The 13135-nt window shown below is 43.0% G+C and overlaps 1 protein-coding gene across 1 annotated transcript; it reads left to right on the top strand.

Moving 5' to 3' along the window:
• The first annotated feature begins 3397 nt into the window (after nucleotides 1–3397).
• On the top strand, nucleotides 3398–4120 carry LOC110092378. The gene has a single exon (XM_020816900.2). It carries the CDS (start codon nucleotides 3398–3400, stop codon nucleotides 4118–4120), a length of 723 nt encoding a protein of 240 aa, XP_020672559.2.
• The last annotated feature ends 9015 nt before the right edge of the window (nucleotides 4121–13135 follow it).

The following is a 13135-nucleotide window of genomic DNA, read 5'->3' as shown; positions in this document are numbered from 1 at the left end:
GAAGGGTACTGTAGTCTGGACGATGCAAGATCAGTAGGACAGTGTAGGTAGAAAGTCCAGCATGGAATAGAAATGCATCTTCGACATAGACACCTACGAATCCGATAACGGTTTAGAAGTCCGGCGTCGGGTAGAAACTTGGCGAAGAGTGAAGGTTCCGACGTCGGGTAGAAGTCTGACGTCTTATCTGGTGGCAGAGTGAGAACTCGGCTTCACTTGGGAGGAGTTTCAGGATTCAGGAAGGAATCTGTGTTGGTTATGGAGGATTTCAGCATCTACGTGGAAGTTTTACAGAAATTCCTGGCATTTTCCTGAAAACCCGACAGAGTCCGGTCGTCTTCAGACGGCAGGAACGAGCTCCGGCGGTGGTGCGAGGAGGTGAGAATCTCCCTTTTCCCCTTTTCTCTCTCTTCTTTCTTCTCTCTCTTCACTTGACGTCCCCTGGTAGAATGAGAGCTCTAATTTATAGTTTTTTTGGTGGCAATAGCCGTAAATAGGCCGTAGTGTCACAGGGCGAATTGGGAGTGGTTTTAATGGTATAACGGCGATATTCGATCCTTTGATCAATGCACCGATTCGATTGGTTCATTTAAAGCGCCTTAATGATGTCGGAATTCAATGATCTTTGGGCTCGTTGGATTTTGCCTCGTGCGAGACAACGTTCATGATCTAACACAGGAGGTTAAGTTGGTAAATAAACTTGAACACCAAATTGCGGTTGAACCCCTCCAACAGCGCTTTGTGATTCGGGCCTCGTTTAGGGCTTGGATGGGTTTGATCTTGGGTGTATTGGGTCTGGATTTCCGAGACGTCAGTTGGACTTAGCTCGCTGAAATTCGGGAGTTCATATGCTCCCGAAATTAATTTTTAAGTCTCCGAACTGATTTTGCTCTCAGAGTTCGTGCTCAATCAAGATAATTTTTGCATACGTATCAGTGCCCCCCTATTTTTCGGTACGCTCGAAAGCTCCAAGAAGTCCGAAAACCCAATACTGTTCCGTCACAAATTAATACATTGCCGAATCGCAAAAAATTGAGTTCCACAAAAGGTGTGAACATTTTGCCCAAACTTGATTATAAGAGGCCCCGTGAGTTTCTAAAATTTTAAAATTGAGCCGGAACGTCGAAAAATATATCCGGGGACCCTAAAAACGTCGCGAAATTGGTCCGTCCGCGCCAAAATAATGAGCACCGCTGGTAACATTGACGGCGAACGGTCCGCCGTCGGCCGGCCGCCGCCCTGCTTGCCGGCGGCGCCGGCAAGCCCCACGCGAACAGTCGACCCCTCCTGGTGCGCGCGGTTTGGCGGCGGTGCTGGCCAAAATTCCAAATTTTGACTTTCTTTTTTATTGAGCATATGGCCCCAAAAAATCCAAAAATAATCCCAAAAAAATGAAAAAATTCGATCAGAAAATTCTGAAAAAAAATAAAAAAATATGTGGAATTCTAGAAAACTTCCCTCTGTAACTCCAAAAATATAATTAAAGGCCTTTAAGCACTTTAGAAAAATTGCCTCTTTCTCTTTCTTTCTCCTCTGGCTCTCTTGGGCTGAGGCCCTCCGCTATTTGCGAGCGGGAAACTTCCCCTGCTCGAATTAAGTCTCCCCTCCTCGCGCCAGGAGTTACGGGATTCTGCTTCTCCTCCCACGGGCTCTCTGGCCGGCTTCAGGCTTCCGTTTATTTGCGAGTGGGAATTTTCCACTGCTCGATATAGCGCCCCTCTCCGCGCACAGGAGTTACTGGCATTTTTCTTTTCTTATTCCCCCACGGTCATCTGGCGGTTGAGGCTTCCGCTATTTGCGAGCGGAAACTTCCCCTTAGCTCGGAATTAGCGCCCCTCCTCGCGCCAGGAGTTACGGGATTTTTCTTTCATTCCCCACGCTCTCTGGCGATGAGGCTCTCCACTATTTTGCGAGCGGGAAACTTCCCTTGCTTGAATTAGCGCCCCTCCTCGCGCGCAGAGTTACGAATTCTTCTCATTCCCCACGGCTCTCTGGCGGCTGAGGCTTCCGCTATTTGCAGCGGGAAACTTCCTCCTGCTCGATATTAGCGCCCCTTCCTCGCGACGCAGATTACCGGATTTCTTCTCTTCCCCCACGCTACTCTGCGTTTGGGGCTTCCGCATTGCGAGCGGGAAATTTCTCCTGCTCGACACTTTAGCGCCCTCTCAAGTGCGCAGAAGTTACGGAGATTTTCTTTCTTCCCCCACAGCTTTCTGGCCTGGTTGAAGGGCTTCCGCTATTTGCGAGCAGGAAAATTTCCCCTGCTCGAATTAGCGCCCCTTCCTGTGCGCAGGAGTTACGGCGATTTCTCTTTCTTTCCCCCACGGCCTTTCTGTGCGCGTTGAAGGCTTCTGCTATTGCGAGCAGAAAATTTCTGCCTGCGAATTTAGCGCCCTCTCGCGCGACGGAGTTACAGATTTTCTCTTCCTTTCCCCACGGCCTTCTGGCGGTTGAGGCTCTGCTGATTTTGAGCGGAAGATTTCACCTGCTCGAAATTAGCGCCCGCTCCTCGGCCCAAGGAGTTACCGGGATTTCTATGCGTTCATTTGAGCGGAAGTTTACTGTGGCGATGGACGATCGTGATGTGAAGCCCATTAGCAGTCAACATCGTAGTGTTGGAGCCAGAAGAGAGAGTTCGAGGGTGCGTTTGCAAGTAGCAGTTCTCTGAGCGAGAACCGTGATGAGAGAGTAGTGCGTTGAGAGCAGAAGTATGATGCTGGGGAGAAGTCTAAACGTCGGGTAGAAAGATCCGACGAAAGTTCGTCGAAGGGTTAGAAAGTCGACGACGAATCGAAGTCGCTGACAAAGAAGTCCGAAGTCGGTAGAGAGTCCGCTGACGAGCAGAAGTCCGACGTCGGGTAAAGTTCCAAACGTCCTAGAAGGACCGACGAGTAAATTCGGTCGACGGCAGAAAAAAGTCTGACACGAGTAGTGAAAAGGTCTGACTTTTCATATCCTGATCAAAAAGCATTTCTGCTCCTTTTTAAATTTAATTAATTTCATGCTCCTAATCCTAATATATTTATTAACTTTGCTCCTTTTAAAAATTTGCCCTTCTCATTTTTCATAGTTTACTCTAATAATTTCGAGCAGAGCAGTATTTTCACAAATGTCGATATTAACGCTATCCATCTAGCGTTGTAAATTAAAAAAAAAAAAAAAGCTGTGCTCATTTATCCGTTCCAGCTTTCCGGCGACCACGCTTTTGCAACGACAAACAAGCCGACAACACGTGTCAAACTTCAGCCGCTTATCTCCACGTTATCAACTTCCATCCGCCACATGTCCTCTGTTCGCCGTGACACTCCCTCGCCCTCTCTGCAACTACTTCCCCCTTCTTCTTCGATCTGCCTCCTCAGTCTCAAGAAAGTAAAATCCTAATCAAAAGATCAAATCGATGTCAGGAGGAATCGGGCCGACTGCAAAAGACATCGCCTTTCCTTCCGATGGCGATGACGACACCGTCCCCCTACCTGGCCACACCCCGCACCGCCGCTTTCTATCCTTCCGGCAACTCAACGCCGTCGCCCTCTCCATCGTCCTCGCCGCCTCCGGCATGGTCTCGGCCGCCGACATCGCCATCGCACTTCTCTCATTTCCCTACATCATCTTCCTCTCACGCTTCGCCTTTCCCCCTGTCCGCCCCTCCCATTCTCCCGAACCCCCTGTCTTCGGTGCTGGCAACCGCCTCCTCACCGTCTATATGATCATCGCCGCCATCATCGGTCTTTTCCTTCCTATCGTCTACATCCTTCAGGGCGTAATGGAGGGAGACAAGGAGGGGATAAAGGCCGCCGTGCCGCACTTGTTCCAGCTCACATGCCAGGTGTTCTTGGAAGGTGTGACGTTTTCGCCGCAGTTCTCGCTGCCCATCCGAGCTTTTGTGCCGGTTTCCTACAACGCGATGAGGATGTTCACGCTCATCGATTGGGTGATGGTTGAGATGGGAAAGGAAGCGGCCACCGGCGTGGAAGAGTGGTCGGCGCTGAAGTTTCTTGCCGGCAGGGGCTTGGCGGTGGTTAATCTGTTATTCTGGGCGTTTAATATTTTTGGATTTCTTCTGCCTATTTATTTGCCCAGGGTTTTTAAAAGACATTACGGCTACAAGGAGAAGATCTGAGATTTGAGTTTTTTTTTTTTCTTTTAGTTTGTAAAGAAACGAGGGAATTTGATTCTCTCATAGCTTGTTGTTTTTCTATTGAATTTTGGTGCTTTTCTGATATAACAAGTTGGATTGTTCTTGATAGTAACAGAGATGTTTTGAACTAGCAATTGTATTATTTTGGTTTGGAGGTTAGGGGCGATAGAGAAGGAAAAATTTTCAACCCAGTAATATATATTAAGCAGAAAAGCATTACAGTGAAAGATGAGTGGCAATTTTAGCTGATAGAGTTTGAAGCAAAATCGCATTGAAAATATTTTTCCAATCCTACTGGATTCGGGCATTTAATATTCCTAAAGCTGACCAATAGTAGATCAATAATTTATATGCCAAATTTCTCTACAATTCTAAAACTAAGAAGCTTCACCTTGTGTAGTGGATCAACGCATGTAAACCCAAGGCCAAAGGTGATCTAGTTCTTCCCTTTTTAGCTACCATGTACTATGCTTATAGATTTAAACTTATGAAGAGTATTAATCTTTGAGAATCTCTTTGGAAATAGTGTTCTTCTAAGTGCTTTTATATATGCAGCTTTTCTCTTCTCGAGGATCCCCGTTTGGAGAAAATTATTTGTTATTGCTTATAATTTCAAATTGTTTTTATCTTACAGTATCAGTAATCGATGCGACTTTCTTCTGTTTTTGGGGTCCTTAGATTAATGGCAACCCCCTTATGGATCTTTTTGGCGAGTTAGTTTTATTTACTTGATCTGTTACTCTTTCTTAGAGGTTTTTATTGATGATGTTGGCTAGCATTTGGAGAATGTCATTACATGCTCTTTCACGGATGTTTTTATTAGTGTGAAACCATTTCATGGGGATTGTGACTTTATTTGTTGGAATGGTCATAAAGATCTGATTTTTCCTACTTTCTTAGAAGCGTTTTATGATCAAACGTCAAATGTGTGGAATGGCTCAGGTTTTAGAAGTGCTTTTGAGAGCTTCTCCTTCATCATCTCTAGATTGAAAAGGTCGTAAAACAAGAAGTTTATGGCTGGACGGATTGCGGGAACCTGTACAGATCTCATAATTTGGTATTTGATCTTATGAGAAGACTGGTTTTGTTTGTGAAAACATCTCTTTTGAAATTGCTACGTATGTGGATTGAATAAGAATCTTCGTTTTTGAAAGTCCAAGAGTTTTCTTGGCATTATATTCAGAGCTGTAATGTTTTTGGCTTCAGGACTATGGCGAGTCTTTCCTCTTCCTCTATTAGCTTTTGTTTCGACCATTGTTGGAGGTTTTGTGAATTTTGCGTAGCGCATGATTATATGATTATATCATATCATTCTCTAAGTCTACACAACATTTTTTTTTATATATTAAAAAAAAAAACGGAGGCTTCTTGCAAACGGAGTGCATCGTTTTCATCTTCTGGCTGAGGGAAGTTCATCTAACCTATTCCTTTCTGCAATTTTCCCTTTTGTATGTGTGGTTTTTCTTTCTTCTACTTGGTTCGGTTTTTGAATCATGTGTAGATGTTTCCGTTGGAAGCATTTTAATCTAGAATAGCGAATGTTTCTCTCAAGAGTGATCCTGGTTTTGTAGCTTGTAAAAATCAATCGAAATCCTTTAAGGATGTATTGGTTGGATTTCCCTCTTAGATTGATTTTCCAGATTTTTAAAGCTACTACTCATTATGGTTAACTGCTCTTTGGATTTCTAAGGAAGAAGACCAAGCACCTGTTGTTCCTTTTGAGTTCGCTCTAATTGGAAAGTTCCTTTTTCGTAGGCCTGTTTAGATAAAATTCGTATTTGTTTATTCAAGTAGAAGCTTTTGGGTGAATTTTCGGCCACTCTATTGGACCAGAGGCATATGTTTATCAATATTTTAAACGATATGGATTATAGTAGGGTTTTTAGTCATTGATCGTATTATGTTAATAACTGCTTTATGAAGTTGATAAATGACCGCCTTTTTTTGGTATTTCAGAGGAATCTCTAATCATTTATGTTTGGATTTTATTTTCATATCTTCTTCCCCATTTATTCACATTATATTTTACATGGCCTGGGTTCATTTTTTGGCCGTCCTCTTCAAACAAATAACACCACAACCATTTGTTCGAGGCCTTTAGTGGCTTGTATTCTTGTTGAATTAGACATTGCCAAAAATACCTTGACTCAGTTTGGCTTGGCCTGGAAAAACATGGGTATATTCAGAAGGTTGTTATGAATGATTTCTCGAAATTTTGTGATCAATGTAAATCTATTGATGTATATATATGTGTGTGTTTATTTACATCCTCTAATCATTCCTATTGTGGTCGATAATTTGGTTTGAATGAAGTTAAATATATCTAAGGAATATTATGAGGGGATTGACCCTATGATTTGCATTCCTGCTATATCTGATGGAAACATCGAGAGGTTGGAGAATTAAACAGAACGGATGATCATGTCATTAATGCTGAAATTTCTTCTGAACCTTTTCATGCTTTCCCTACTAATTCTATTTCTATCTTAACTGAGAAAGGAAAGAATATATATGTTAATACTAGTCTTACTTGTCCTTCATCTGGTAACAATATTTGTCCTAACTTAAAATTCATTGATCACTATGTTACTTCTTATGAAGAAAGCCTCGCTAATTCTACTTCCATTTGGGAAGATGGGGATATTCATTCGGATATGGAATTGAATTCTATGCAAAATAAAGAATCCAACGTTAATTCAATCCATGGATCGTTGGAAGATTTTAAGCTAGTATGAAATAAAAAGAAAAATGAAAAGATGAACAAACATATCAAGGATAACCAATATAATTTATCTTCATAGTCTAGATTCACTAGATCCAAAAGCTCTTTCCAATTCTATTTGTTTATGATAAGTTCTATTATTTGGAATATCAGGAGTGTGAGAAATATTATTTCATGTTTTCATACTAGTACTCTCTGTAGGTTGCATTGATCTTGGATTGTGGACTCACTGATATTGGGTTCGTTGGTCGTAAGTTTACTTGGACTAATTACAAGCTTTAGGTGAGGCTTGATAGGGTTTTATTTAATAATGATTGGATTTCTCTCTTCTATAATACCTCTGTGGAACACCTTAGTAGATCAGCTTCTATTCATGCTCATTTGCTTATAGGTATTAAGCAAAGAAATAAGCTTTTTTTTACTCATTTTCATTTTAAAAATATGTGGCTGCAATCTCCTATATTTTTTAAGGCGGTTGAAAATAATTGGTTAGCTTCTATAACATATTGCAAGGGTTCTAATGATATGATCAGATTCTCCTTGAAAATCAAGCATCTCAAACAAGTGATTAGATTGTGGAATAAAAATGTTTTGACAATATTTTTAATAATATCCTTATAGCTGAAAAATATGTCATTTTATTGGAGAATAGTTATATTTCTAATTCTTCTAAGGCTAATAAAACCCTATTAATTAATACTAAAAATCTTCTTACTGATCTTCAACTTGTTGAAGAGGAGTTTTGGCATTAAAAGGCTAGCTCCAAACATATCTTTGAGAGTGAGAGAAACACTAAATATTTTCATATTCTTGCTAATAAGAAGAACACTATGTTTAATATTGATAAAATCAAGTTAATATTTATAGTACTACTCCATCATTCTCAAATATAAACCTGAAATACATAATAAACTTGTAAATGCCTAATTTAAGGGTTAACTTAATAAATTCTTTCTTAGAACTAAGGATCTTAGGATTTGATCAAATTATAGAAGAATACCAAGTACACTTTCTTTATCTTGAGTACTTTGATAAACCTCTAACTTTACAAGGAACATTCTCAATTATGATTAGATATTTATGTAAGGAAAAACAACTTTATATTCTTAAGACTTCTCTTAGAAATTTTCTCATCACCGAATGATATTATGAAAGAATAGTTGGTCATTTTAGGAATTATAAAATTATATATTTGATATAAAATATATTTTATTGTCTGTTACTAAAAATTAAATGTTAAAAATTTCATGTCTAAATACTTAACTTATAAATGAGCTAAAGTTACCATATAGAGAAGGAAATGCTGTTGCAGGTTATTTCGATTATATATGAGCTAAAGTTACCAAGCTGGGAGCAAGAAAATTATTGTAGGGATGTTTCACTTGAGTATTATTATGGTTTTATATTTCGATTATAAGTGACAGGTTCGGCTCAATGATGTTTTCATGATGTTCATTTAAACGGCTGTCTGGTGAGTTATTTGTCATTCTGGAAGGTCATTCATGGGATTCACACTGATAAGCACAAAATATTATATTCTCATCTTTTATTGTTATCAGTTTGTTTGTATTCAGTTATTACTTATTCCTGCTTCATTAGTATCTTGCATTCTACTGACATTTATAACAAGGCTCTTTACTTGATGATCTCTAAGGAGGGTAGGCTTTAGGTGGATGATATCCTTTGGTAGTTCATTTTGATTAGTCATAAACATGTTTTTTTCTTGGTTCATTTGCTTTGGTTTTGCAGTTTGATTATTTTGCAGATTGAAGAGTTTGAGAATTTTGGGAGCAGGATGACTAATTTTGAAAGGAAGATGGCACTGAACTTACTGTCTTTTTCCTTCCTTTTTTGGGTTATGTCCTCTAGCAGACCTAGAATGTTATTAGAAGCTTTTTTAATTGGTAGAATAGGGAACCATCGGCTCTTAAGTTTTCTTTTGAATTTTTTTGTAGCTCTTTTGAGCATTAGTGAGCTGAAGGTTCCCTTTAAGGACCTTACAATTTATGTTTTATATTAACGCGTAGGCTTTCTGTGTGTTTTCCCTAAAAAGAAAAAAAGAAAAAAACCTACCATATGGAGATCTAGAAAATACCGTACCTTGCATTGCTTAAAGCCTTAAGAGTTTTTATTGATAAGATTACTCAAGGTGGCTTAAGACCGTGACAAATTTTTATAGTAGTTCATAGGTTTTAAAAAATGGATCATTTATTGTCTTGTTCCAAACAAATGATTTCTTCTCATATAGCTAGATTATTCATTAAGAAAATAGTATGACTTTATGGTCTTCCTTCAATCATTATTTCTAATAGAGATTAGATTTGTTCCATACTTCTAAAAAATTTTAGACCTTAGGCAAAAATTTTTTTTCCAATCATTCTTGTTGCGTCCAGGAGTATTCGCGGCGGTAGAGAAATATAAAGTTTATCGTCTTAGCGTTGTACGAAAATCCGGCACGCAATCAGATAAGTAGAGAGGGTCTAACATTTATGAGACACCAAGATTTTTACGTGGAAAACCCCTGAAAAGGGGGAAAAACCACGGGGCCTAGCCCAGTTTGAATGAATCCACTAGTATTGCAGTCGATTACAAATGAGGCCCTTCCTTGGTGGAAGGTCTTAGCTTGATGTACATCTTATGGAGTACACTACATGATGTAAATACAAAGAATCACTATTGACATGTTTGTTTGGTCGGGAGGACCGTAGTCGGCGGGTGAGGAGGTCGGAAAGCTTGTAGTCGGTGAGCGACGTAAGTTAGTAGGACCTTAGTCGGCTGGAGACGAAGGTCGTAAGGACTGTAGTCGGCGGGCAACGTAAGTCAGAAGGACCGTAGTCGGTTGGCGACGAAGGTCGAAAGGACTTTATTCGGTGGGCGACATAAGTCAGGAGGACCGTAGTCGGTTGGCGACGGAGGTCAGAAGAACTGTTGTCTGACGACGAAGATTAGAAGGACGACGTAAGGTAGAAGTCCAATAATGGAAGGAACTCCTTCTTCGTGTAGACGTCCAGCGTAGTCCGATAACCGGTAGAAGTCCGGCGTCGGGTAGAAACTTGGCGAAGAGTGAATGTGCGACGGCGGGTAGAAATCCGACGTCTGTTGGTGGCAGAGGAGAACTCCGGCCTCACTTGGGCGGAGTTTCAGCGTCATGAGAGAACTCTGTCATTAATTGAGAAGAATTCCTACATCCCGTGGAAGTTGGGAAGAATTATGGCGTTTTCCAAAATATCCGGCAGAGTTCCGGCGTCTTCAGGCGGCAGGAAGAGCTCCGGCGGTGGTCGAGGAGGTGAGGATTCTCCTTTTCCCCTTTCTCCTTCTCCTTCTCTTCTTGGCTCTCCTCTTCACTTGAGTGCCCTTGGTGTAGAATTGAGGGCTCTATTTATAGTTTTTTCTGAGAGATAGGCATACGCCCACCTTAAAATAGGGTGAGATCAGGGCGAATTGGGAGTTGGTTTGAATGGAACGGCCCATATACGATCCTTTGATCATTACACACCGTTCGTGGATGGTCCAATTTGGCAGGCCTTAATGATTTGTCGATTAGATGAGACTTGAGCTCTGTTTGAATATTCTTAATCTGCTTTCGAGCCGTTCGATTCGAGTTATGAAGCTAGTCAAAATCTTCAGAGACGTTTTTGTAACTCCGCAAATTGCGGTTTGAACTTCCAACAGCACTTTATGACCTTTGATTCGGACTCATTTGGGCTTGGATGGGTTTTGATCTTGGTGTCGTTGGGTTCCGTATTTCCGAGACGCTCAGTTTGACTGTAAAAGCTCGCTGAAACTCAAGAGTTCATAATGCTCCGAAATTAATTTTTGAAGTTTCCAACTAGCTTTTCGCCTTGCGAAAAAGATCTCGTGCCCGATCAAGATGATTTTTTATGATGTTGTATCAGTTGCACCTATTTTGGCCCAACGTCGAGAGGCTATCCAGGCATACCCGTTAAAATACATGCGCGGGTCGACAAATTAGCACTGGTCTTCCTACAAGGGCACCAAAAAATTTTAGCGTTCCAAAAAATTATACTAGTCTTGCTCGAACCCTTCACCATAAGAGGCTCCGTTGGTTTCTTGAAAGTGGTCCGTAATCGCAGCCCGGAATGGGGTGGACGTCGAACAACGTGTTCGGGGACCCTAAAAACGTTCGATATTCGATCGTCCGGGCCGAAAACGGGCCCGGACCACGCGTAGGACGGCCGAACCGGCCGGTCTGGCCGGCGGCCTTGCGCGCTCGCCGCTGCTCGACCCACGGCGCCTCGCGTGCACGCCGTTTCGCCCGTCCGAACCTCTGTCGCTCTCGAGCCTCTGAGGGAGCACCAGCACCCGCGCCCGGGCTGAGCCTTGGCTACCCGCGCTCGCGCGTGCAGTGCCACCTGCGGTTGCCCGCCGCTGGCCATGTGCGGCCAGCCGTAATCCGTGCGCGGTGTCCGCGGATTGCCGCGCTGGTCGCGTCTTTTCGCGTGGTCGGTTCGCTGCACCGACTTAGGTGGGTCCCACTAGCCGAAAATAGGAGTTTTTTACTCTTTTTGGGTCGAAAAAATTCCGAAAAAATCCTAAAAAATCCCAAAAAATCCCAAAAAATTCAGGTAAAATTTAGAAGATTGGGAATTTTGAATATTGCAATAACTTCCCCCTTCTTTCTCCAAAACTTGTAAATAGACCCCTAGGCCTTTAGGAAACTTACAACTTCTCTTTCTTTTTCCCTCTGCCTCTCTGCGGGTGAGGCTTTCGCTTTTTGGAGCGGGAAATTTCCCCTGCTCGAATGAGCGGCCCTCCTCACGCGCAGGAGTTACGGGATTTCTTCTCCTCGCCCACGGCTCTCTGGCGGCTGAGGCTTCCGCTATTTTTGAGCGGGAAACTTCCCCTGCTCGAATTAGCGCCCCTCCTCGCGAGCAGGAGTTACGGGATTTGAATGCCATTTGAGCGGAAGTTTGCTGGCGATGGACGATGGAGTTGAAGCCCATTAGCAGTCAACGATCGAGTGTGGAGCCAAAGGAGAGAGTTCGAGGGTGTGTTGCAAGTAGCAGTCGAGCGAGAAGCCGATGACGAGTAGTAGTCCGCTGACGAGCAGAAGTCCGACGATAAGGAGAAGTCCGACGTCGGGTAGAAGACCGACGAAAATTTGTCGACGAGCAGGAGTCTGACGACGAGTAGAAGTATGCTGAAGAGCAGAAGTCCGACGTCGGGTAGAAGTTCAACGTCGGGTAGAAGACCGACGAAAATTCGTCGACGAGCAGAAGTCTGACGACGAGTAGGAGTCCGCTGACGAGCAAAAGTCCGACGACAAGGAGAAGTACGACTTCGGTAGAAGACCGACGAAAATTCATTGACGAGCAGGAGTCTGACGACGAGTAGAAGTCCGCTGACGAGCAGAAGTCCGACGACAAGGAGAAGTACGACTTCGGGTAGAAGTTCAACGTTGGGTAGAAGACCGACGAAAATTCATCGACGAGCAGAAGTCTGACGACGAGTAGAAGTCCGCTGACGAGCAGAAGTCCGACGACATGGATAAGTACGACTTCGGGTAGAAGTTCAACGTCGGGTAGAAGACCGACAAAAATTCGTCGACGAGCAGGAGTCAAACGACGAGCAGAAGTCCACTGACGAGCAGAAGTCCGACGTCAAGTAGAAGTTTAATGTCGGGTAAAAGACCGACGAAAATTCGTCGACGAGCAAGAGTCTAACGACGAGCAGAAGTCCGCTGACAAGCAGAAGTCCGACGTCGAGTAGAAGTTCAATGTCGGGTAGAAGACCGACGAAAATTTGTCGACGAGCCGGAGTCTGACGACGAGTATAAGTCCGCTGACAAGCAGAAGTCCGACGTCGGGTAGAAGTCCACTGACGAGCAGAAGTCCGACGTTGGGTAGAAGTTCAATGTCGGGTAGAAGACCGACGAAAATTTGTCGACGAGCAGAAGTCTGACGTCGAGTAGAAGTCCGCTGACGAGCAGAAGTCCGACGTCAGGTAGAAGTCCGCTGACGAGCAGAAGTCCGACGTCGGGTAGAAGTCCAACGTCGGGTAGAAGACCGACGAGAATTCATCGATGAGCAGAAGTCTGACGACGAGTGGAAGTCTGCTGACGAGCAGAAGTTCGACTACAAGGAGAAGTCCGACGTCGGGTAGAAGTACGGCTTTGGGCAGAAGAATGATAAAAGTTCGTCGACGAGCAAACGTCCAATGAAAGTCCTGCAAGGCAAAAATTCAGCGAGAGGAGGAAATTCAACATCAAGTAGAAATATAACTTTGTGCAGAAGTTCAATGGAAGTTGATTGACG

This window comes from Dendrobium catenatum, unplaced genomic scaffold, assembly GCF_001605985.2.
Source record: "Dendrobium catenatum unplaced genomic scaffold, ASM160598v2 fragScaff_scaffold_621, whole genome shotgun sequence".
Lineage (NCBI taxonomy): Eukaryota > Viridiplantae > Streptophyta > Magnoliopsida > Asparagales > Orchidaceae > Dendrobium > Dendrobium catenatum.
This window is presented reverse-complemented; position numbering and strand designations above follow the sequence as displayed.

Coding starts and splice junctions, on each gene's coding strand:
- LOC110092378 (XM_020816900.2), top strand. CDS start 3,398: ATGTCAGGAGGAATCGGGCCGACTGCAAAAGACATCGCCTTTCCTTCC.